The sequence below is a fragment of the Schistosoma haematobium genome, chromosome ZW (assembly GCF_000699445.3).
Source record: "Schistosoma haematobium chromosome ZW, whole genome shotgun sequence".
Classification (NCBI taxonomy): Eukaryota; Metazoa; Platyhelminthes; class Trematoda; order Strigeidida; family Schistosomatidae; genus Schistosoma; species Schistosoma haematobium.
Window position 1 is genome coordinate 15,771,204 of NC_067195.1, and position 25,940 is coordinate 15,797,143.

General features: G+C 38.2%; 1 protein-coding gene across 1 annotated transcript, besides 1 other annotated feature; it reads right to left on the reverse strand.

The window, feature by feature from the left end:
- Positions 1-451: part of a sequence feature (Protein overlapping with rRNA (MS3_00002862, KAH9590014.1) was converted to a misc_feature.) that runs on past the window's edge.
- A 1,080-nt stretch (positions 452-1,531) lies between these two features.
- On the reverse strand, positions 1,532-25,940 carry MS3_00002863 (uncharacterized protein). Its single transcript, XM_051210517.1, has 5 exons — positions 25,707-25,940; positions 25,514-25,662; positions 22,889-22,962; positions 8,551-8,670; positions 1,532-1,967 (listed from the first exon to the last, which is right to left on the reverse strand). Exons 1-5 carry the CDS (start codon positions 25,799-25,801, stop codon positions 1,692-1,694), a joined length of 714 nt encoding a protein of 237 aa, XP_051070516.1. The 5' UTR covers positions 25,802-25,940; the 3' UTR covers positions 1,532-1,691.

The window sequence follows — 25,940 nt, forward strand, 5'->3', positions numbered from 1 at the left end:
TGAACGCCACAAGTCATCAATATTATCCCGCTTTATTGGATCTAGCGATTCAGAAGATGAAGATTTTATTACTGATTATGAATCAGATGAAAGTTCCATTTTTCCATTTGATCATTACTATTCCTTTATTGATGGCATATATTTTGATGAATACTATGAAGATATTGATTCAGACTTTTATCCACCATCTGATGATGAATTTCTTTTCGATACACAATCATATATACCTCCATTAACACGCAATCAACAGAGACATTTAAATCCCGATGAAGAATTAACTACTGAATCTATTAATAATGGATCCACAGCCAGGAATTCTCAAAGACCTAGCACTAGACCAAATAATCGCCAAACAAGATCAGCAACTCAGAGACAAACTCAACAAATTACTCCACAAAGGAGTATTCGTCGTTCATCAAGGAGACGTACACGAGGAAGGTCTAGGAACTAGAAACATTATTCATATTATCAGTAGAGATTATTCATGCGAATTTTTCATATTTTATTTGTTTCAATAAAAGAACATATTTATATTTCGACGTTCATATCCTTTTTTTCTTCACAATCATAAGTTTAGAATATGTTTATTTTTTGTCTAAACTAAGGTAATTAGGAAAACCTGTACAATCAATGCAATTCTTGCTAGGTCATTTCTGTAGTCTACACAAGCTGATCTAACTTATGTAAGTACAGTTTGAGAATAACGGTATTTGTCCATGAGAATTACTGTATACTGAATACGCAACATCTAATTATTCTATCGATCCTTTCTTCACACTTGGCCATAGTTAAAAGATTTTTGATCATGAAATCCATACATGAAGCACTAAAACTAAACTTATTTTTGTATTGGTTGTTTGGATCTCTCCATCATTGTTTAGGACTGCAATTAATCAGTCTCTTATTGGCATATGTTCATCCTGTTCGGACTGCCTAGATATTGACTTGAGTTACAAGCATTATAAGTAGAGATGGATAGTGGCTATCAGTGGAATCCAGAACGCGTGTCCCGTGCTATTTGGTACTCGTCAGCTGGATGTGCCTGCATCTCCATTGCACAAGCAAGTGGATAGTGCAATGGCGTTTGAGGCGAAAAGTACCGTGTCCGAGTCCTGGAGTGAATATGAACATCCAGATGACGAGTCAGAAACAGAACGAGACGCGTCCTGGAATCCACTGCTAGCCATCATCTAATTCTGTTTATAATTCAAACTATACTTAATTGTACTTTTTAAAATATCTATTGTGGATTCAAACACATCAAGTAAAATCGTTTGCTCACATAGTTTTTTTCTCGAAAAGATCCTGTTATAATTCTGTTGGGTTCGATTAGATGGCACGGTCCCTATAGTTTGTTACTGATACATATACATTAACTTTCGGTCAACCAAGCCAAATTGATTTTCCTCATTATTAAAATGAAGTGCCAATGTTCACAAGTTCGAATAATGTGATTATCTGAGTAAAAACACCCTCAAAATCTTATAATTATTTTCTGAACTCAATCAATGATTGATAAAAAACAACTAAAGAGTAGAAGAATATTTGTTTACAGTAAATGAAATATATGTACATATTATTTTCAGTTCGTGCAAAAATTCGTAGTCATGGATAGTCACAAAATGTAGACGCAGAATTAGACGTGATCTATTGTATAATATACATAGGAGAAAGATTTACATAGAGGATTTTTATCGACTATTCAGTTCTCGTCTTGAAGAAATTGTCTGATACACAGAGATGACATGAATAATAAATATACATAAAACTATGATATCGTCTAAAATTCCTATGAAACCGGCAACTACATCCGGAATAAAATCGAAAGGTGTAATCAAATAAAACAAAACGCATAAACCCAACAAAGTTAAACGGATTTGCATCAAAGCGAATGTGCCTTCACCACTAAGTAATAATTGTATAAATCCATAAACAAATAACGGAATGTCTTTAATACGATCAATTATCTGAAAAAGAAAACAAAAATAGCCGGATACTATTCGATAATTGTGGAGGGGAACATCGTAAAAACAATCACTCAAGCTACTCCTCTATAAACGAATTTATTGTCATAAAGGTTACTTGATAATTAGATAGTCGTTCACTGGTTAAAACGCTAAGCATCTGCTAAGAGACGAAGGTTTTTGGTTCAACCCTGATGGAATCGTGAATATGCACTATTAGAATTCCATGCTAAGACAACTGTCCGCTGTTTCCTAGTTGTCACACTAAGACTGTTAAGCAATGAAATTCACTAGTCTCCACAAACCAACTCCCACAGTGATGGTAATTGTCTGCTGTCAACAAAGTGGGAAAGTCTTAGTAGAGCTATCTCTGTGGACTGTATTTCAGAAAAACACACTTCCAGTGTACCTTGTTTTCTCTTGTTGGGACATTGAACGAGTTATTCAAAACAAACGAATATGAAAGAGCACAAAGTGTAGTTTTATTTTAAAATATTAGGAAATCCGTAAAATATCTTATTAACACTAAATACGGTAAAATCACATTGTTAAACTATCACTGATATTACATTATTGGTAACAGCCTAGATGGTTGGATACATACATGCCAATTCATATGTTCCGTCATATTAAGAAGACACTCCCGATCGAAGCTGCTACCTTGACGCGGTGGTCGGGCTTGCCTATCGTGATGACCCAACCGAGCTATATTGGCTGGAACATATGTTCCTATAGGTTCTACCATGCCAGGCAGGTCGATTGGTGAACGGTAAGACTAAAAGCAGCAACTCAAGGTCTGAGGGCGAAGTCGTACTGCTGACTGTAGAGGGGGTGTGACAGCAGTAAGGTGTTTCCCTCGGACGACCAGCATGACAGCGATGCTGCCTTCCCACAAGGAGGGGTGGGGTTAGAAAAGGTCGACCCTAAAAATGTCACACCTCACCTTACCTCACGGACTTCCGTCTCCGGCGGTAAGGCCCTTTGAAGAACGGAGCTAACACGTCAAAAACCTTCCACAAAAAGGCCGTGCGCGACCGGCCTCAAGCAGTTGTCCCTTGGGCTCTGCGGTCACGCTCCCAGGTCGTCAAGACCAACACTAATCCAATTTCCTCTTCAGGTTCCTCAAGAAATACCCTTCCACGGTGTGGGCAGCCGGGAAGTGATATCAGCCCTCATACCCGTAACAGCATAAGAGACCAAGGTGGTCACATTCAAATCTTTCCTACACCTTCTAATACCTCTCTTATCTCCCCGACTAACCCTCCCCACGTCTCTTTATCACCTCGCACCGCTAGGGCAAACGATTCGAGTACGTGGAACGCCATTCCTGGTCTCCTGAAACCACGCTCTAAACTACACGTAGGAGTTTTTAACGTACGAACACTTTGCCAAATAGGACAGCAGGCTTCCTTAGCTAAAACTTTAGAATCTCGCGCCATCGATGTGTGCTGCGTCTCCGAAACGCGCATACAGGATCCGAGTAGCGTCATTCATTTGACCTCACCATGCCAAAATAAAGAACCGACTCGATTTACGCTTCGTGTATCTGGAAGCCCTGATTCTGCTTCCTGTGGCCTCGCCGGCGTAGGTATAGCATTGAGTCCTAGGGCAGAACTAGCTTTCTTAGAGTGGATCCCAGTAGACAGTCGTTTGTGCGCTGTCCGACTGAACGGAACAGTAAGAATCCGGAAAGATAGGGACACTCGTCGTTGCCTCTTCGTCGTCTCTGCCTATTCTCCCACTGACTGCAGCTCAGATGATGTAAAAGATGAGTTTTACAGAAAGCTTTCGGACCTTCTCCGAAAAGCTAGGCGCTCGGATGTAGTAATAGTGGCCGGTGACTTTAATGCTCAAGTAGGTAAACTAAGCGATAGGGAAAGACACCTAGGTGGATCTTATGGTGTCGTGGCTCAAAGAACAGATAATGGCGACCGTCTGTTGCAGCTATGCTCAGATAACCGCCTGTTTCTTGCAAATACTATATTTAAGCATAAGGAAAAACATCTTTCGATATAACGAACATCGAATTCGTCCCAACGTTGGACCCAAATAGATCACATCGCTATCAGCCACCGATGGAGGGGCTCGATAGAAGACTGTCGCTCATTCTGGAGCACATGCTTAGATTCAGATCATGCTCTAGTGCGAGCGCGTATTTGCTTGCGTCTTACTGGACGTAGGAAAGACGCTGCAAGGAAACCTCTTAGGGGCCTACTTAATGATAGTCAAGCTAAGAGTATATTTCAGGAACGACTTGGGAAACAGTTAGGTAGCCATGTATGTGATGCCCACCCCGAGGCAGCATGGAATGATATCCGAAAAGCTGTGGAAACAGCAGTGATATCTGCTAGTAAGGTAAACCAGAAGGTTAGGGAGCAACACTGGATCTCAGCAGCATCTATCGTACTGATAGATGCTCGGAAACTCATTCCACCTGGCTCTGAACATAATGAAAAGCGGAGTCAGCTTAAGCGCAAGCTGACAAGAAGCCTACGCAATGATCGCGAACAGTGGTGGGTGGCGAAAGCAAGAGAGATGGAAAAGGCAGCGGCAATAGGTAATAGCAGACAATTGTTCAGACTTGTTAAGGAAACCGGTATTAGGAAACCGACTGTTAGCGAAACAATCTCAGAGAAAGATGGACATATTATTCATTCTCAATACAGGAGATTGGATCGATGGGCAGAACACTTTAGGGATCAGTTCAACTGGCCTTCAGCTACACTTCGGTTTCCCACGATCTCTATTCAACCTGAATGGCAAGTTAATGTACGTCCTCCGTCCCTTTACGAAGTTGAAAAAGCCATAGGAAATCTGAAGCGAGGGAGAGCAGCAGGCCCTGACAGGTTTACTCCTGAGATTTTTAAGGATGGTGATCCAGTATTAGCAATGAGATTAACCGAGGTCTTAGGTAGAATTTGGGAACTGGACGTAATCCCATCTGACTGGTCTCAATCACTGATTGTGCCAGTCTATAAGAAAGGACAAAAGTCCTCTTGTGACAATCACAGAGGAATCAGTTTGACTAATATAGTGTCTAAAATATTAGCTTCAATAATACTTCGACGCCTAACTAAAGCTCGTGAAGAGCGGACTAGAGAAAATCAGGCTGGTTTTCGACCTGGACGTGGTTGTATAGACCAGATATTCACACTACGTCAGGTTCTAGAACACAGACACACATTTAGACGCCCCACAATGGTAGTATTTCTCGACCTTAAGGCGGCATTCGACTCTGTTGATCGTGAGGTTCTATGGCAGTGTTTGTCACTGAAAGGAGTACCAAAGAAGTACATTAACCTTATAAAGGCTCTCTACTCGAACACAACTGGTCGAGTGAGAACTTATGGTGAACTGTCATCAGAATTGATTACCTCAAGTGGTGTTCGTCAGGGCTGTCCACTCTCCCCATTCTTGTTCAACTTTATGGTCGACGTACTTTTAGAGATAACACTCTCCTCATCTAAATTTCCAGGGGTTGAACTTCTACCGGGAGGTTCACTTGTTGACTTAGAATATGCAGATGACATAGTTCTATTTGGTGAAGACGCTGACAAAATGCAGAGTCTTCTGACCACTCTAAGCAACAATGCAAGCATGTTCGGGATGCGATTCTCTCCCTCGAAATGCAAAATGTTGCTTCAGGATTGGGTTACATGGACACCCGAACTAGTGATAGGGAGTGAAGTAGTTGAGTGTGTCGACCGCTTCACTTATCTTGGAAGTCTCATCAGCCCTTGTGGTCTGGTGTGTGACGAAATCTCAGCACGGATACAGAAGGCTCGACTAGCTTTTGCCAACTTGCGTCATTTATGGCGTAGGCGAGATATCCGTCTATCAACCAAAGGACGGGTTTACTGCGCAGCAGTTCGTTCCGTCCTACTTTATGGCAGTGAAACATGGCCGGTAAGAGTAGAGGATATCCGTAGGCTACTAGTATTTGATCATAGGTGTCTTCGAAACATTGCTCGTATATCATGGGACCATCGAGTAAGTAACACAGTTGTTAGGAAACGGGTACTAGGTAAGGATGGCAAATCAATTGATGAAGTAGTGAAACTTCATCAGTTGAGATGGCTGGGACACGTGTTACGTATGCCCAACCACCGACTGCCTCGACGTGCTATGTTCAGTGGTATAGGAGTAGGTTGGAAGAAAGCTAGGGGCGGCCAGACCAGAACATGGCACAAGTCCATGAAGTCACAGACAAGTGGACTGAGCCATGTTGGTAGGTGTAGACTTTCTGGTTGGGATCCGCGAGATGATAGCAACCGATGGTTAGAGACCCTGAATGACATGGCTCAAAATCGTTTGCAATGGCTCAGGTGCATCCACTCTCTGTGTTCTCCCAAATTCTAATCTTCTGAATTCTTCATGTCCCTTTTTTCCTCTTTCCAAATTTATTTCACTGGATTATACTTTTTAAATAACATCTCCAAACCCTAATCTTCCCGATTACTGCTTATACTCTTATTACCTCTACCACTATGGGATTTGAATCGACAACTGCATCTCTGTGCTAATGTGGTGTGGCAACTCGAACTGATGTACGTACGTACGAAGTTCTACGTTGTTACTGACTGACTGATTAAGAAGACACAAAATAAACATTTAACTATGATATTCTATCTACCATCTTTCTTAGATTGTTTTTATCTGCTCAGACAAACTGAACCGTATTTTTTCCAGCAACTTTATTAAATATATAAAGAATTATTTAATTTGAAGTTATTGCTTGTCACAAACTCTTCAATCTATCTAATAATTATACTCTAGTAACTGGTTTTAAGGTACGTTGTTAATGTTTTGCTGAAAAACAATGCTGTTGTACAGGCATGTATATAACTGTTGGTGATTGCGATTAAATGATCTAAATATTTCATGTTCGGGTTGACCTTTTGCAAGCCATGATCAATGTTTTCTGTTGACTACTTGCAACCAATTAACATTAAATGATATTTTTGGAGTGTTAACTCTGAACGATATTACATTTTCTCACATAGTCTGTAAATCAGAATAGGTAGCTTTAATCAATAACTAGTAGTAATTATTTTTTAATTGAATAGAATACGCTAGACAAAGGTATGGATTACATTGTGACGAACAGGGAGCACATTTGAAGAGAATAAATAAAAGTTCATTACAACAAGAATAATGTATAGTCGCAGAGATAGTTCTGTTAGTAACACATACGATATAATTTAAATTCTGTCAGTTTAAGCAGTCCTCGCATTTATGAAGAATGTAAAAGTAAATTGCAGCAAGATTGTCATTGATTTCTGTCCAGAGTCATATCTAATAACGTCTCGAGCCACTCAATTCCACCATCTCTTGGACCCCAAACCAGAGAATCGTGATGCACCGACAGATGACAGTCCTATACAGCTTCCTTTCATATCACGATGCCACGATATAAACTGGTCAATTCTCTGCTTTTCCAACCAGTCCCAGCGTCGGTATTAAATGCAAAATATGTAGTTCGCTAGGATGACATTGATGAAACGTGTCCAGGCAACCAAGCCGGTGTTTCGAGATAGTGACAGTAATTGCATTGTCGTCACTAAGCATGGACGCATATCGGTGGGCCTCATCATTAATGAGATGGTGTCGTGGTTGGATACCAGCAATTCCTCAAAGGCAATGATCGTCGAACATAGAGCTGCCTACTTTCTTCGATTCGGAGAGGTTTAACATACATACAAGAAAGTTGATCTCACAGACGCGTTGCTGATAAGGCCTTTCACAAACAGATAAGCATCCCGACGGCACCAAAGATGACCTAGATCGGTATAAGTCAGTTTTGTTTTTACTATACGTAGAATGGTCTCATCAGTCAAGCCAACACTAACACTCATACAACAACTCAGATACACGAACGTTCCGACTACTTCTAACGACTCACTTCCAATTATGAGTGCCGAAATAGGCTTGAGTATTATTGCGCACATTAAAGACAATATCAACCGCAAGACCGGGAAGTCTTTCTTCTGGTAGCAGATCCACACCACTAATACCTAATTTCATGAGAGCTGTTTCCAGTGTCATCGATGGCAAAGTTGCAGAGGAATGGTAGGGCTGGATAACCCTTCTTGACCTCACTGCTAGAATGAAATAGTGAAGAGAGGTGGTTGCATGTCTTTACTCCGTCTGAGGTGTTTGTATATAAGGGCTTCAATATGCTAATGAAGTTTTCAAGCACACTTTTCTTTAGTAGACCATCACAAAGTACATTTCTGTTCAACACATCGAAGGTGGTCTGTCATCAGGGTTGCTTCTGAGTTCAGTCAACAAAAATACATACATTTATAGTCAAACTTTATGCTTCTTCGGTTTTACTTTACAACCAACTACAAATTTTACGGCTGGAATACGCCAGAGTCAATCATATGGAATAGGGCGAAATATCAACCAAATAGGTTGCTCGAATTAATGTCAATTTCGATTAATCTACAAAAATAATTTATTTATGAAATGCATCGTAAGAAATATACGGTGCATTTCAAGTTTATTAAAAGTATTCTGAATTGAAATTATTATCAGAAAAATGAAAACATACTTTTTATTTACTTTCTTTAAACAAACTTACTGAAATCGGTTCGCCTGAATGCCAACGATTGAATAATCGTAAATCTGCTTCAATTTTTGATCGTCTAGTGTTCTCACGTTGCAACTCTTCTGCGGTGAATAATTTAGTCAACGTTGAAACCTGAACACCACATAAAACATTTCTTTAAGATAAATCATCTGTAACTAAATAAGTTATAAATTATGAATCATAAATGTTGGTTGATTGATTATTGAAACGGTCCCACCAGTGAATCACTAGTCAAAATGTGACCAACTAAACAACCACTATTCATAACTGTTCAGTGCATTAGCAGCATTGTATGAAAAACTGCTGTGAAAATCTTCCAATCAATAAAGTTGTTTGTGATAAATCTTCTGAATGACCGCTTAAATTGGTTTCCTAAGAGCCTCTAGTAACGTATATGACAACTTGAAAATGAGGGGAAAGTCGCGAAATGTAGAAAAAAGCACCTTACTCCAAGGTCGGTTTATGTACAGAAAGTCGATGGTCTTTCAGATGGCCTTTGGCTTTTGGAAGGTTCTGGAACCTTACTAAAAATAGTAGGATAGGCAATCATCAAGTCGGAAATTTGACACGTATATCTTCACCTTCTAGACGTTTCTGATGAACTTCTATTCAATGCTGATTAGGTGTTTTTAAGGCCCCTTTGGGTTTTATATATATTGGGCTCATCCTCTTTTTTTGATAAAAATGCGTAGACATTGAAAGGAAAAATCACTATTCACCTCGTAGTCTTCACTTTCACTATTGAATTTCCATTTATCACTCAATGAATAACTCCTTGTTAAACTATTATGAGTGAATATTTTCCACATAACTAACAGTTTTCATAACCTAGTAAACACACACACATAACCAACTGGCTAGTGGTTCTACCGTCTGAAATTTATTCCGTCAAGATATGACCGCTGATTCTGTGACTAAACTACCCGTTTTCATAACTATATCTCACATAGATTAGAACTACTTAAAAAACTTTAAAGTAACGTCGTGAGATTTCAGGATTCCCGAAACGTACAATCTAAAATACCTACAGACTTAGATAATATGGTTTCAATCATAAACTATCATATTGTTTAACAGAAAAAACATTTATGCATGTTTTCCCTGTTACAAACGATCTAACATTGTGCCGTGACCGCCTATATTTATCTGACTTCATCAGGTTGATAACTTCCAACAAATTCGGCCTAGTACTAAACCAGTTTACTTTCGGATTCCAAAGTGTTGATATTGATTTATTCAACCGAGGTATCATCATATGTCTAAGAAATTAGTAAAACAAAAGTTTATTTATATTTTCACCCAATGAATGTTGAAGATCCTGTGTATTTTGTCCAAATCCAACACAAGAGGAAGTATCGTAAATACGGTGCTGTGAAGTAACCTCCAAATACTAGCATACATGTAATACCAATAAAATCCCATTCGGGAAAACTTCCAAAATTAAAACCAAATAACTATATTTATAGAAATTATAGGAAATTAGCAGCATCCTTCCCAAAAAAAATGTCGTCTAGTTAGAAGAATTCAAAGGGCTCTATCCCTACAACACAAATGTATGAACTGGCAATCAAGGCCCTTTATGACCAGCTAAGTAGTTTAACCTCTACATCTTAAGAGAATCAAAGTTGGAGTAAAGTTAAAATAGTGGGTATACTGCATAGCATATCCCTAGACTAAAGCAGAGAAGCATAATAAATTTGTCATTTCAGATCGTCGACAAGATTGCGAAATAATACTGATATTATTCTGGCTGAACCTGACAAATGATCAGCTGTTGCTGTTATGAATATATCAGATTAAAAAGATAAAAACAGTATCCAACATCAGTGATGAAAGCAACTCTATTCCTGATGTTGACTCTGAGAGATTATACAAATTACGAAGGAAAATCAACTCGAATTTAATGACATTACTTAACACGAACGGTATTAATAGAGAAAATTAATTTCGAAACCTAAGGATTTGATGTATCCTCATTTATATGGACTACCAAAATTTTATAAACCCAGTACCTTCTCACGTCCAATTCTATCCACTTGTCAGTCATCTATGAGTAATCTTGCAGAATAGTTGAGAAAAGTATTGAATCCTATTCGCGACAAATTTTCCAAGTATTCTTTGAAAGATTCATTCAAATTAATTAATAAGTGGATATTAGCATGCAAGCTAAGACAGTGGGCTCTCTTGATGTAAACGCATTATTTACAAATGTATCTCTATGGAAGAATATTGTTATTTTGTGTAACTATATTTTATTAAATAAGTTTCAATTTTTATTTCCTGTAAAAGGATTTGTTATTATTTTTATGTCCTGACAATGTGAAATCACCTTTGGAAGAGGATTTCAGTTGACAGATTGATGGCGTATTTATGCGTAGTTCTTTTATGACCATTCCTGGCTAATGTATTTATGGCATATGTAGAAAATCTAGTTGAAGACTAAATTCAAAAGATGTATTTATGTAAGCGGCACGTGGACGAAATGCGACGATGTAAACCAGTTGTTTAAGGAACTCAACACACTCCAAAAGCACGTTTGTCTTACATGTGAAGAGATGAATAACCAGCTCCCCTTTCTAAGCACACTAATTAGCGGAAGAATGCTTGTTCCATCAAACATTCTATGTAAAGAAAGCCAACATGGATAGCATAACACCTTAGTTTACACAGTCACTGTGCAATCCAGAACGGATGTGGTTTAATAAAGGGCTTATTAAATAGAACCAATAGTATTCGCACAGAAGATATTACTGAGGGAAAAGTAAAGCTCGTAATTGAAACATTGGTGAATAATAGTTGTTCGTTGAAGTTTATAAGCCTATAGAAAGGCAGAAGTACCACGGGATCCATTACGCTTTAGACACTCAACAAACAGGTCTATATCACACAATTATTTGGATACAACTATGATAGTCTAATGTTGGGTCAAAGACTTAAATTAGCTATCAGTAAGACATTTTACGCAGCCAAACTCATAACTATCGAAAAGTCAAGACTTATGTTTTACCGAAAACACAAACAGCATGTGAATGGCTGTGTCACATCCCAACCAATAAGTTTATCGATTTACACGTATGTGGGGAAATACACACATAGAAAGGGGTAGTCGTGATCTGCAAGTAGGGGGGCTGAACAGCTACCTAAATGATTGCAAAAACAAATGAACTCCAATGGTAGAATAAGATCACAATATGGACAAAAAGAAATCGATACTCAGTAGAACTTAATGCAAAAACACTAATAAGACCATACAATAACAGAACTGATGTTTCGGAGAACGAAATGTGTGATTAGCTAGTGAGTGAATATATACATGTCGGCAATACTAGATACAAGAGATTATTTTATATGCAAGACAGATCCCACTTCGATATTACTGTTAACTACTTCGTATTCAGTGTTAATAAGCGTTCGTTTTGGCCTATATCTTGATGTTGATTATTGGCCGGATAAGTGAGTCAGGTGTATTACGTGATCTAGTACTGTGATCAAGTGTCAAATCATGTGTTTAATTATATGATACTAATTATCTAGTATCTAGTGTCCCATTGGTAGAACTTATCCAAATTTTGTCTTTCAGTTACAATGAAAGAGCAGCTGAAAATTTTGTTTCGTTATCTGTAATTATTGGGCTAAATGATTGACATCCGGATTTAACTTGGAAACCAATCATATCACACCTATACTATTTAATCGATAAATGTGAATAATGGGAAAATATCCATTGAGTTTTACTGCAAGAATGTACATAGGCAATTATTAATTCAAATAATCCAACCTAAATGGCAATGGGTAAAGAACAGTGCAGAGGTGGTAGAAATAATAAATCAGAAAGTCAACATAGAACCTGGTACATATGTGTATCGGTTAGAGTTTCCATACGGAAGTAGAGCACCAAGATGAAATTATGGGGACATATATCACAATAGTAGAACTACGTGACAGCATCAGTTTTTTGATGGAGTTTTGTTCTCTGAGCTGGATGGTTTGGTCGTGGAGCTTTCATCGTTCTTCTGAACGACATCATCAGCACAAACTTCAGATAGAAGTGAAGTGTTCGAATTTCTCCATATGTGTTTCAAAGCTTGTTCCGCGCACCTCGATGTTGATTGGTCCTTATTGACCTTAAATTTGTCATTGTTTACTTCTTTGTTTTGGTTGTGTCTCCCATTGGTTTGATTTTTGTTCCTATATTTGTGCATGATTTTTCTGATTGGTTGATAAATTGGATTGATTTCAATATGTTTGTTGATTGCTGATTGACCTGAGTGCCAGGTTTCTAGAAATTCTCTGGTGTTTTTGGAGTTTCCTCTGTCTAAGATTTCCACATTTTTCCAATCGAATGAGTGTCCGCAGTTGTCCACGTGTATTGATATAAGTGAGGAAGTATCACGGCGTTTGACTGCTAATTGATGTCCATGTAGGCGAAGGTGAAGGGGGCGTCCGGTTTGTCCAATGTAGTGTTTTTCGCAGTTGGCACAATTTATTTTGTAGATGATGTTTGATTTGTCTTCCTTTTTATTTCATCCTATGGTTTGCATAGGATTGATTGTAGTGATTTTTTCGGTTTATGTGCCACACCTATCCCGAAGGTTTTCAGCAGTCTCGTTGCGGTTTCTGATATGAATTCTAAAACTTAGAATCTGGGAGAAGACAAAGAATTGATGCACCTGTGTCATTACAAACGATTTTGAGCCATATCATTCTAAGTCTCTAACCACTGGTTACGAAAATCACGTGGGCTTCAACCAGGTATTTTACACCTGTTAACACACGAGTCAGTCCAATTGTCAGTGACTTCATGGAGTGATGCGGTGTTTTGGTTTGACCGCCCCTCGGATTCTTCCAGCTCACCCTTACACCAAACAACATCACCCGTCAAGGTAGGCAGTAGCTGGGTATATGTAACACATGTCCCAACCACGTCAGATGATGAGAATTCGTTACCCCACCAACCGAATCGACATCTTTAACTTGTGCTCTATGCCTAACCTGGGCATTGATTACTTTGTGTTTCCAAAACACGAACAGTGCTTCGAAGACAAGCGTGATTGAATACTAGTGCTATCCTTAATGAGTATACTTCACATCCATAAAGTGAAACGGAGCAAACTGGTGCACAGTAAACTCGTCCTTTGTTGGTAGATGAATATCTCTCCTACACCACAAGTGATGCAAGTTGACAAATGCCGATCGAGATTTCTGAGTTTGTGCTGAAATTTCTTCAGATACCAGAGCACCAGGACTGATGAGGCTCCCAAGATAAGTAAAGCGGTCGGTACGTCCAACTAATTCACTCCCTAACATTAATTCAGGCGCCGACACATGCCAATTCCAAAGCAACATTTTTCATTTGGAGGGAAAGAATCGAATTCCAAACATACTTGCCTTGTAGCTTAACGGGGTCATAAGATTCCGGAATTTGCCAGACTATATATATATATATAAATGACCATAATTTATGAATGGAGTAACTGTCATTAAATACAAATCACAATGTATTGACCAATACAATGAAAATATGATAACGAATTACCTACTGAATAAAAAATCAATGGATGAAGTTCACTTTAAAGAAATTTGTGAATGTTAAAGTTGATTTCCCCATAATTGTAGTACACAGGAATTTCATATCTTCAGCATTAAGGAGTAAGATTCATTGATGAAATCCCTTGATTTACAATTTTATAATTTTTAGAATAAACTAAACTTCAGAGAACAGAACTTACATGAACGTTCGTGTTAGTGTTAGGATAACCGTCGTTTTCTATTTTCAATAAAAATGTGACATCAGACGTTTTCGAGTATGTTTCCTTTCATTTAGGGAGTCAATTCTGTATATAAGTGTAATTTTCACTGGAGACTTCAATTTATTTATCTAAAGTTATCTACTTATGTCTTCTATGAACAGGACACTACATCGTATTCTACCTTCTCGGAGGGTAAAAGCAAATCAAGTTAAAGCCGGAGCATGAAGTGAAATCTTCAGCAAAAATTATGAGCTTAGATGCAGCATTCAATAAATGAACGGAAAAGTGCCATACACTGCATATATGTTGAACACTGAAATTCAGATACGCCATAAATTTACGAACACGTAATCTATCCATCCTGGTAACTGATGAGCATTTATGCATTTAACGTACACTTAAGCTATATATGGTGGAAGCAATTTTGAATTTATCCAACAATCCTAAATTACAATAAATATATTCGATTCCATAAGCTTCTACTATTTTAATAGCAAAAAAAAAGTTAATTAAGGTGATGCAAACATTTAAAATGAAAATGCTTTTGTAGTTATGAAAATTGTGAATAAAAGCAAAGGATATCAACGAAATTACACATAACCTAAATTTAAGATAGTTTTGCAATTATTTCATGTTTAAAGAAGATTAAATTAAGATCTATTTATGATTTAATGTAAACTGATATTTTCGTTGTAATAAGGACTTTCATCAAGTTGAAACTTCTCTGGCAAAGATGGTTAGTCGAGCTTTTAAGTAAAGAAATTTGACAAAAACTAACTAAATCAATAAGCACGACAGTTATATGAAAGACTCAACAGTCAATATGGTTGTTGTCATTAGCTCATAGTCTACCCATTAAACTTTTTCAATGCTCAGTCAAGAAACAACAGCATCAGAACTGCCCAGCTTCTTTGTTAAACTGTTGAAGCGATTATTCAGGGGGGTGAAACGGGTAAGCTTAAAAGCATGTAGGGTAACAAGCAAACAGATACGCAAACACCTATGGAAGGATAACAGTTATAGATTCTTGAAAAGTTAAAGCAAAACTAATTCAATTTCCGTATAAATATTACTGCTGCATATGTTGAATGACTACCTTATATATACTGAATCTATCTATATTTTTATCAGAATTAATAAAAACTTTAAGCTTAAAGCAATACTGGTCAAAGATAGTTAATATGAAACTGTGAACCTAGGTTTCGTGCTATCAAGAACTCGTCACCTAGGTGCACCTGTAATCATGACAGAACTGATGGTCAATGGTGGATACGATCTGCATCAACCAGCTTCACAGAGACGTTATCAACTGATCTATCCCAGTTGTGACTGATTACCACTAAGTAGGACTTAACATACATGACATAAGTCACTACTTAATGATTAAATAATTGTGAAATGAATTGATTATGCTCTTCGGTCATAGAAATTATAAATACACGACTAATGAATGCAATCATAGATTATTTTGTAATACAACTTAAGATATTAAAAAACAAAATTGAAACAATATCTCATAGATAACCGCTTGTTCTGCATAAACAGTTTTAATCGTTTGTTCATCTTACATTTTTGGATGAAAAACTATTATTGTTTATTATTTTATCCAAATAAACATAAAACGACCTATGTGTTTTACGTGCAATTCAAGTTTGAAAACTCTAATGTTTAAAGCATTGATTTAAACAGAAATTTATCGAATTTTACTGAATTACTTGACAATGCTTGTTGTAACTTGCCTGTATAATATATATATGAATAGAAAGAGAAAAAAAGTTGACAGGGCAACCGCCAGAAAGAAAACCACACCTGAAGCATACCACGTTACACAATAAATACATGTTCATCAATAGTGCAGGAAATTATAATCAATTTTCCGCAAATCTTAACTACTTTCAATTCGTAACTGTGTTAAAATACTATAATAACTGATTAGTAGAAGAATGAACCATTTATTGAAATCACACAAGACCTACTGACTTTGTCTAAGCCGCACTCGTACGTTATTAATTTATTGGACCTCTATCGTCATATGAGTGCCGATAAATTATAGCATTAGAAAGCATTAAGTAGTGAAGATAAGATCACAAAACTACAGTTAACGGGATATATATTAGATTAAGCATGTTCTGTGTAGGAATGCGTTAGGGCACGCTGACTGACCATTTCTTAACCAATCAACTCTAGCGGATAGTTGGAGAAGACTCTAAAGTCTCGTGTATTCATTTCATTTATTTATTTGAACGCATAAATATTAGTACAAAGGCACACCGAATACATATGCGCCACACAAGTCAGTTGATTTGTGTGAGGGTTGGGATACTGCCCGGGTGCGCAGACCGAAACGAGTGGTTTTCTTGGGCGGCCACACCCAGAGCCTCCGACTTACAGGTCTGATCCACAAGGCAATGGAGCAACGTAAGGAGATGCAGTCCAATGGTAACCGTTGACCAATGATTGGTTCCTACGCCATTTGTTCCTCCATATCCACCAACCCGGTTAAGGCGCCGGACACTCGCTTTTCGTCCTCTCAGTCTGTTAAACAACACTTCTGCCGCGATAAGGCAGTGACTAGGAATCCCCTGGTAGTGGTTGTAAACGCGTGGATATGTGAGAGCATTTCGAGAGGGAGAGCTGACCCTCCCCAACCCCGGTCGTACCAGAGCATTCGGGGGCAACGGGAGTGTTGTTGGCAGAGGCGATTCGAACCCAGGTCATTCGGTCACTCAACCTCGTTTATTTGGAATATAACTACGTTCCTGTTCAACCGTGTCCTGATCTAGGGACTTGCCAATGAAGTAAAGTGTTTGAAGAATACTGAGCAATAAGAGTAGCTGGGACGGTGGTCCCCTCCTTTCTTGATTTCTGAAGAGCATTTCTAAATGTATCAACAAAAAGTGTAGTGTCGGGAGAATACTGAGTAACAAAAGTGTATGGGTCGTAATAAGAGAGATTATAAGTGGTGACGAGGATAAAACACATCCAAGATGCAGATATCAGATGACTAGCTCAGTTAAAATCTACAACAGCGAGCACAACTTGGTGCACAAATGTAGTTGTACGGAGCTCTGACGCAACAGCTTAACACCACTGCTCGAGTTCATACGCTGTCAACCACTTCTAGTGATGTAGTTTCCAGTAGCATTCCAAAATTTAATTACGGCCTGGAAAGTGAAAATACCTTTCTCAAGTAATTCAAGTGTTGGGAAGACAAACTTAAGATAGAATTCTGCAAACAAGATGATGCATGGAAGACTCGGTTGTTGATGGGTAAAGTGGGAATTAATGAACATGCACACCAACCTGACCATATATTACCAAAGAGCTCAGTTTCGAGGAGACAGTGACTCAATTGCCAGAGATGTTCGGTGAATCATCTTCATTCTTTGGTATTCGACATCAACGTCTACATTTGGTGGAACGCGAAGCCGATGAATATGGTGCTCTAGCAGACGTCGTCAATAGAGTGTGAACGGCTCAAATTACGCTCACTGACGGAGGACCAATTTAAATGCCTAGTATTCACCATAGTTCTTCAGTCACCATAAGATGCTGGTATTAGGACTAGACTTTTAGCTCGACTGAATCAAGATCCAAACGTCACACTCAGGACACTGACAGATAAGCGTAAACAGCTACAAAACATCAGGTACGACAATGAGTTAATTAGACAAGTAAATCCGAACTTAATCTGCAGCAATGTTAATACTATTGCTACGTTAAAAGCTCAGAAGCTGAGAACAACTTGTAACAAACCAACGACTGCCTGTTAGTTATGTGGTGATTAGGATTATTTACGATTCTGCCCATTTAAGAAGCATAAATGTCAGGTGTGCAATAGACATGGATATAAAGAACGCTATTGTCCACTGAATCGTACGTTCCTGCCTAATAAGAAACACGTGGTGAAATTAGCCGAATCTAAATCACCTTCTCTGATGAGAGCTTTCCAAACAGACCACGACATTCGGAAAAAGTATGTTACTATCCTAATTAACGGCATCTCAACATGTCTTCACGTTGACACGACATCCAATATCACCCTAGAGAAATTTATAACCTGCTTTGGAAGCCGCCAATAAAGCCATAGAAGAAGACTGCTAAAAGCGCATTAGGCGAAGTGCTAAAACTGGTTGGTGAACTACAGTGTGAATTTCCCCTCTATGGAACTAACTGTAAAAGAATATGCTACCTAACAGGACGGCCAAACCTTGATCTAGATATGTTACGAAAACTTGGAATAATAGATAAATCCATTGACAGTGTCTGGAATGTGTCGTGTTCGTCGTTTAACACCCTGATATTTGCAAAAACGACGGGTAAAAGGTTGCTAGAAAAGCTAAGGAGAAACTTTGCTGCTGTTTTCAAGAATACCCTTGGTCACTGCACCAGGATGTAAGCTGACTTGCTAGTGAAACCAAATGCTAAACCTATTTTGCCTTCGAAGCGTTCTGCATCGCATGCCGCTCTTGAACCAGTCGACCAGAAACTTGAACATTTGCAAAAAGCTGTTGTAGCCTAATTAGTCAAATACTCTGAATGGACAACACCGATCGTAGTGATTAGAAAGGTCAATGAAACTATATCATATATGCTGACATAACCGGTTTAAACATAGCACTAGATGTCTATTAATACTGGTTACAAGATCCTGAGGGCCCGTTTGCTAAGTCAAGTGGTGAAAAAGGTTTAAGAAAATAGACTTCCATTGCCTATCTGCAAGTGAAAGTAGACGACGATTGCAGAGAGATTCTAACTATCAACACTCATCAAAGGTTATTTCAATACATTCGTCTACCATACTGCATTCGGACCACACGTGTCATCTTTCAGCAAATAGTGAATATAATGTAGACAGGTATACCTGGAGCAACAGCCTATCTAGATAATATTATTGTTATAGTTTCAACTGACATTGAGCTTTCTGATAGGCTACATTATGTTCTTAACCGAGTGATGGAACATGATTTCCAAATACGTGAAAAGGAGTGTATCGTCTTCATGTATTCGATCGAATACCTTGGTTCCATCTTACATAAGAACGGTCGCCGACCAGACCCTGTCAACATAGAAGCCGTTCAGAAGATGCCAACTAATATCCCTTCATTAAGATCCTTCTTGGGATATATTCTTCATTACAGCACATTTCTGCCTAAAATGCATTGAGTGAGAGGCCTCCTGAATAAATTACTAACAAAAAGTACCTTAGCAATGGCCAGTGAAATGTAAAGCATCTTTCAACAAGGTCAAGTCAATGCTCAACTCCAAGCTTATTTTAAAACACTTCGACCAGAGTTTGGGAGTTCTTGTTGGATCTGATGCCTCTAGTCATTAAGTTGAAGCAGTGATATCTCACGTGTTTCCGGATAAATTAGAAACAATTGTTCATACTGATAGATCACTTACCCCAGTCGGGCCGAACTACATCCAGATGGAAAAGGAAGTCCTTGCAGTCATTTTCACCGCTAAGTTTCCATAAAATGCTCTATGGCCCTACGTCTACTATACAGACAAACCATAAATGTTTGATTGCAATTTTTGGTTCTAAGAAAGAAATCCCTGTCTATACAGCCAATAGATTACATCATTGAGCGACAATGCTTATGAGCTATGACTTTAATATCATATATCAGTCAACAAATACTATCTGTCAAGCTGACGCTGTCCCTGAATTGATTAGAGTTCAACACACTGGACTGGAAGACAAAATCATTGCCTTCATAGCTGTATATTCAGAAATAAGGTGTGCGGTGGCAGATGCTATTCGGAACACTCCGTTGGCTCAAGATGAATTAAAGGAAGGAGCTATTCGAGACCCAGCCCTATAAAAACTACACATAGAAGGGTGAGCCTCGAAGATCAGATCCTCAAATCTTAGTAGTTGTACCAGAACAGACTATTTCTTCAGATTATTGATTACAGCCTTTCACTAGCCGAATCTGTCATAATCCCAAAAAAGCTACGTCTAGTAGTGTTTCATTTATCCTATGCAGGACATCCTGGAATAAGTCGCATGAAAGTGACAGCATGAAGTGTGTATACTGGTCGTACGTAAACATACAACTGGAGCAGCTATCCCGTTCATATAACAAATGGGGGATACCAACGAAAGTACAACGGGAAACAGCTGCAATCATGTTCAATATCAGTAACCGTGGCAGTGTATGCATATGGACTTTGCTGATCCACGTCATGGACAAATTTACCTTCTGGTTGTTGACACATATAGCAGGTGGGCAGAAATTTTTCTCATGGAACATCGAACTTCAGGCTGAACAGTTAGAAAACTACATCGACTATTCAGTCGTTTCGGGGTTCCACCAGCATTATCCATCCAACTGTCCTAGAAAATTCTTTCCAGTTGTTATCCATCCTTTTCATGTCTGCTTTCAATTTTCAACGTAGTGTGTTCTCCCGTCTTCCTCAATTCCGTATCCCTTTATGATACTAGGTAAGCGCTTGAATCGTGATGCAGTTTGGTAGTTTCTGCAATATATGTCCCATCCACTTCCAAAGTGTTTTCTTAACTTCCTCATCAGCGGGAAGTTAGTTTGTTCTCTCCTACAGCAGACTGTTGCTGATGGTTTCTGGCCAACGGACATCGAGTATCTTGCGTAGACAACTGTTGATAAATACTTTCACCTTGATGGTTGTGGTAGTTCTCCAAGTTTCAGATCCGTACAGTAGAATTATCTTGATGTTCGTATTGAAGATCCTCATTTTGACATTTACTTAGTTGTTTTGCGTCAAATATGTTCTTCGATTGTAGAAATGTTGTCCTTCTTTTGCCAATCCTCGCCTTTACGTCTGCATCCGATCCTTCTTGTACATCGATGATGCTTCCTAAGTACGTGGAAGATTCCACATCTTCTAGAGTTTCTCAATCAAGTTTGATTGGGTTGGTGTTCTCCACGTTGTATTTGAGGATCTTGCTTTTTCCCTTATGTACGTTGAGGCCTACTGCTATAGGGTAGGGGCTTCCGCTAAACTGTTTGTCTTAACCTGCATTTGTTGGTATGTATGAGATAGATCTAGGTCATCTGAGAAGTCCAAACTGTCTAGTTGTATCTAACCTATCCATTTTATTCCGTGCTTCCTGTCAGATATCGAGGTCTTCATAATCCAGTCAACCACCAGAAGAAATAGAAAGGGAGAGAGTAAACAGCTTTGTTTACCTCCGGTCCTTTACTTGGGATGTGTCTGTCAGCTGTCATCTATGCAGCACTTTGTACTGTAGTCCGTCGTATGAATTCCGGATGTTGACAACTATCTTAGGTACACCAAAGTGTCGAAGAAGGTTCCATAACGTCCTGCTATTCACACCGTCTTTGGTAACTTGATGAAATGTGCTTCGTAATCAGTCAGAAAGTCAGCTACGACGTAAGACCAGGCACATATATACATCAGTCCTAGTTGTCACACCTCATAAGAGAAATTGTAACTATCCAAGCAATCTATCCTGAAGTATATAGATATACAGATCTGACCTATGAAGATAAACATGATCACTCTTGTTTACTGTTGATTCTGAGAGATAGGGAAGTTCTAACAGCCTATTATGAGTCAACAAGACGAAAAGTAACAGATGGAGAATTCCAAGGGGACGATATGCCTATGTTCAACTTCACTGTTGGCAAACCCAGTCGATAAGTTGTGTAAAGAACCCAGTGAAACAGAGCTTTCCGCAAATGAATAACTTCATTCTAGTCAAAACACAAAGAGCTTATTTGGCGTACTATCACAGACAAAAAGCTCTTTTTAGATTTATACTTCCGATGGAAAATTTGTAGATCTGTTCATGATTAGTTTTCGAAATTAGTCAAGTCAGTAATATCCCCGCAAAACTGAACATTCAGTGAATTTTGGAAAGTAACACAGTTAACATACACAAACGGTTAGTTACTCTTTTTGTGATTAATAAACAAATTCGGTTAGCCTAGATAAAAATGAACTCGAGACAAGTATAGCTGTATTTAAACAATATTGTATGAACTTGACAGTTTATTGAATTCATAAAATCTTCAGTTATGAGCCCCACGAATTATGTAAAAACTAATTTTACTGAATCAGTGTAGAAACCTTCGTAAAGAGAACAGAGTTGGAACATGAAATAATAGTTGGAAATCGGATGCGATAATCATGAATCTGGAACTTCGCAACAATGTAAGACAGAAGGAAAAGTCCAATGAGCATACAGTCAGCTTCTGAACATATAACATCAATGATTACAATGTTAGCACATTTAATACTTGAGAATCACACTGCAGAATAGTAAATAGTTAAAAGCAACACTTAAACGTGTTAATAATAATATATTAATCTTCACAACGTAAACACGTTATCTAAAAACAGGCTTTCCTAAAAATGATTTTCTCCGCAATATATTAATTATTTCAAGCATAAATTAAATTGAAAGAAGGAGCATTTATTGTTCATTAAAAAGATCAATGAACTACAAAGATATAAATTTCGACTAAGAGTAATAAATAAGACTTCATAAGCCGTCCATAAATTGTGATCACAAATTTACCTAACGAGCATTAAAAGTTGAAAACGAGGATTAAAATTGTTGTACTTACTCGTCCACGACACATAGGACAGGATATGACACGTGAATATATTGTCCGCTTCCAATGAAGAATAAAACACTCAGCTAAAAATTATAAAACATATATATCGGTAAAAAACGACATAAATTGATTAAAAAACAGGTTATTCAAAATGCCGAGCATAATCAAATTTTTATTCCAATGCAATGAATTCGTTAGATGGATAAACTAACCATTGAGCTACGTCATACTATCTATTTATTTGCTTCCCTATCTCTGGACTTACAATTATTTCAAAGTTAATAGCTATCATATGGAAATATACACCACAAGTGTTCGCAATAACCAGGTTAAAATGATTACTTTGAAATGAGTAGAGTTGATACTAGCCGAAAAGGCTTATCAAATTATAGTACATGAAACACACCACTTTGTGGGTTTGGATAGGTGTTCAAACTTGAGTGTCTTCTCAGTGAACGTAGTCTGTCCATTCGGGGATTTAAGTACAGCGCTATAATTCAAACATCTGAGAGTCGAACTTTGTGTTTGTTTCCAATCCTAGGGTGAGATACTAACCAAGATTTAGTTTATTCCAACATAACAAGAGAAACATACATTTTCGTTACTCATCACTGTTGATAGATGAAGACCAAACTCCATTTATACATTAATCTGATCAGGTGTGCTTTACCAAGGAGAATAGACAGGACTGAGGGGTCACTCAGTAATCCACCTGAGGACAAGGAGATCATGAAGTCGTACTGTGGGTTGTTGTGGAATATCTTGGCAATTACACTAGACCTAAATATCAACAGTTTATAATTCTCCAGTGAAACTACTCATTACTGCTGGCTCCTATTGTCTTGAAACACTAAATATATCGATTAACCAGAGTTATGTATCATGAAACCTGCGTTTCATGAGCAATATTTATGGTTTGATGGCGAGATTATAATTTATGGACGAGCCAATCAGAAACGTTTAAAGGATTTCAAGATCATAGCGCCAATTTCAGTGCCTGATGCTAACGTACGATGGGTTCGTGGCGGATCTTAGAAAAAACGTGATAATTGGGCGGTTACAACAAATGGGATTACTAAGAAATTCCTTTATTCGTGATTGTGGTAATCAAATGATTTGTGGACCTTGTGTAGACTATCATGATGTCGTCTTTCGATGTAATATGTGTTGGAGGAAGACGTCTGCTAGAATAGAATTTTTCCGCTCGATCCAGATTGAGATTAAGGTAAATTATGATAAGTGTTGTGAACTGGATAACAAAAGCACCAGTAACACTGGCTGGAGCCAGGTACTACAATATATACGGATGATTGGAGAGCGTACAGATGAATGCATAGACTTTGTTATGTGCATCATGTCGTTATCCAGAAGTGGTAACTTATGAACCCAATAATCGGAGTGCAAACAAACAATATTGAAGCCATGTGGTCGAGGCTGGAAGAGTTTCTAAGATCTTATCATGGCTTCAGATGCCGGCTAATATACAGCCATATGGACGATTTCCCCTAACGTATGCATTGGGATTTTAGAACCTCTGAACCTTTTTCCAACATTGACGAGTTTTTGAACCATGTAAAAGAAGTGTATCCACCTTAATCCCTTGCTTCTGTATAATATAATATATATCAACTGTTTTGTGATTGTCCGATATTCCTCAAGGACACTCAAGATTCACTCAAAGGTCGTCTATAAACTACAATATCCCCGAGACGCGTATATATTTGGTGCCTCCTTGTACTAATGTTTGTGTTTAGATAAATAATAAATAAAAGTTTTGATATATTTGAGGACCCTTATCTTACCATTCACTTCCCCAGTATAAAAAGTAGTGGCAAAGAATTATAGCTTAATTTACACAAAATGTATTTTGGACTACAACTGCTTTAATAATGTGGTATAGTTACAAGGCTGTACGGATGGAATGAAAAAAATCAAGCATATCATATTGAAAAGTGGCTATTTTTGCCGTTTTTAAGACTGGGACTTCACAAGACAAACCGCAAGATGTGCATATTTGAGTAAAGACACCTTAACGACTATACTTAGGTTTGAACTATGAATGGACAGATGATTTTAGTTACCAATATGACTTTGGTAGACCTAACCCCAAGAACGGGCACTCTAACCAGTTGTCCACGGTATAGAAATAGTTTGTCGATATGAAGTTCTTTTATCTGTAAACCAAGCTTCTTTAGACAATAGGTTGACAAGTGGTCGACCGGTCAGTTTGTCTACTAACTCTTGATGATAGTGAACCTATTAGTTGCTACAGAAAAGACGGATTACAAAAGCGACTTTGTATGAAAACGTCGAGCTGATAGCTTCTCAGTGGCTATAATCTACGAAAGAAACAATTATATTTGAAGTAGTATATTTTGGGTTTTCGACAAGAAAGTATTCGTCCACATAGTTAAGTAGCATTAAAGCACTATGACTGACGTAGGTCCGTGAACGAATCCCTAATTTTAATTATATTTCCCCACACTAGTTTATGACCTTAGTAAGTGGCTAGAGTTTCTCAAGGGTAATTTGTTGCTTTTAGAACATCGTCTATAAACAACGGATGAAAATCAAAATAAGAAGTTACATACAAAAGTGAATGGTACGGAACTAAGATCTGAACTAAAGCCTTACCACAAAATCGATGACCACAGTTCGTCTCAATCATGAGTGAAGGGAATTCCATACATATCGGGCAATCATAATCCGAATTACTCACACTTCTAATTCTCGTCGAAGACTGTGTACTTTGTCTAGGACGTGAGGATGGTCGAAAATATCCCCTACGGTCGCATAATTAATCCAACGATTATTAAGACGTGCATACCAAACGCATCCAACGGCAATCAAAAACAGAACTATAGCGGGAAGTGACATGAAAACGATGACATGGTTGTCTATTGCTTCGAGGAGAGAACCCATCTTACAATGCTAGTGCATCAACGACTGGAAACAAACTCAACTCCGGTTCGTAATATCGGCAGTCAACTTTGCGACCAATCAGAGCGAAGTGGGGAATGTCATTTCCACCATAGTCGCAGGCAGTGCACTTTTCAAGGTC

Excerpts from the sequence above, each read along its gene's own strand:
- MS3_00002863 (XM_051210517.1), bottom strand. The coding sequence starts at position 25,801 with ATGGGTTCTCTCCTCGAAGCAATAGACAACCATGTCATCGTTTTCATG. Across the intron at positions 25,663-25,706 it reads ATTGCCGTTGGATGCGTTTG|GGGATATTTTCGACCATCCT; the intron begins GTATGCACGTCT and ends ATGCGACCGTAG. Across the intron at positions 1,968-8,550 it reads ATTCAGGCGAACCGATTTCA|ATAATTGATCGTATTAAAGA; the intron begins GTAAGTTTGTTT and ends TTTCTTTTTCAG.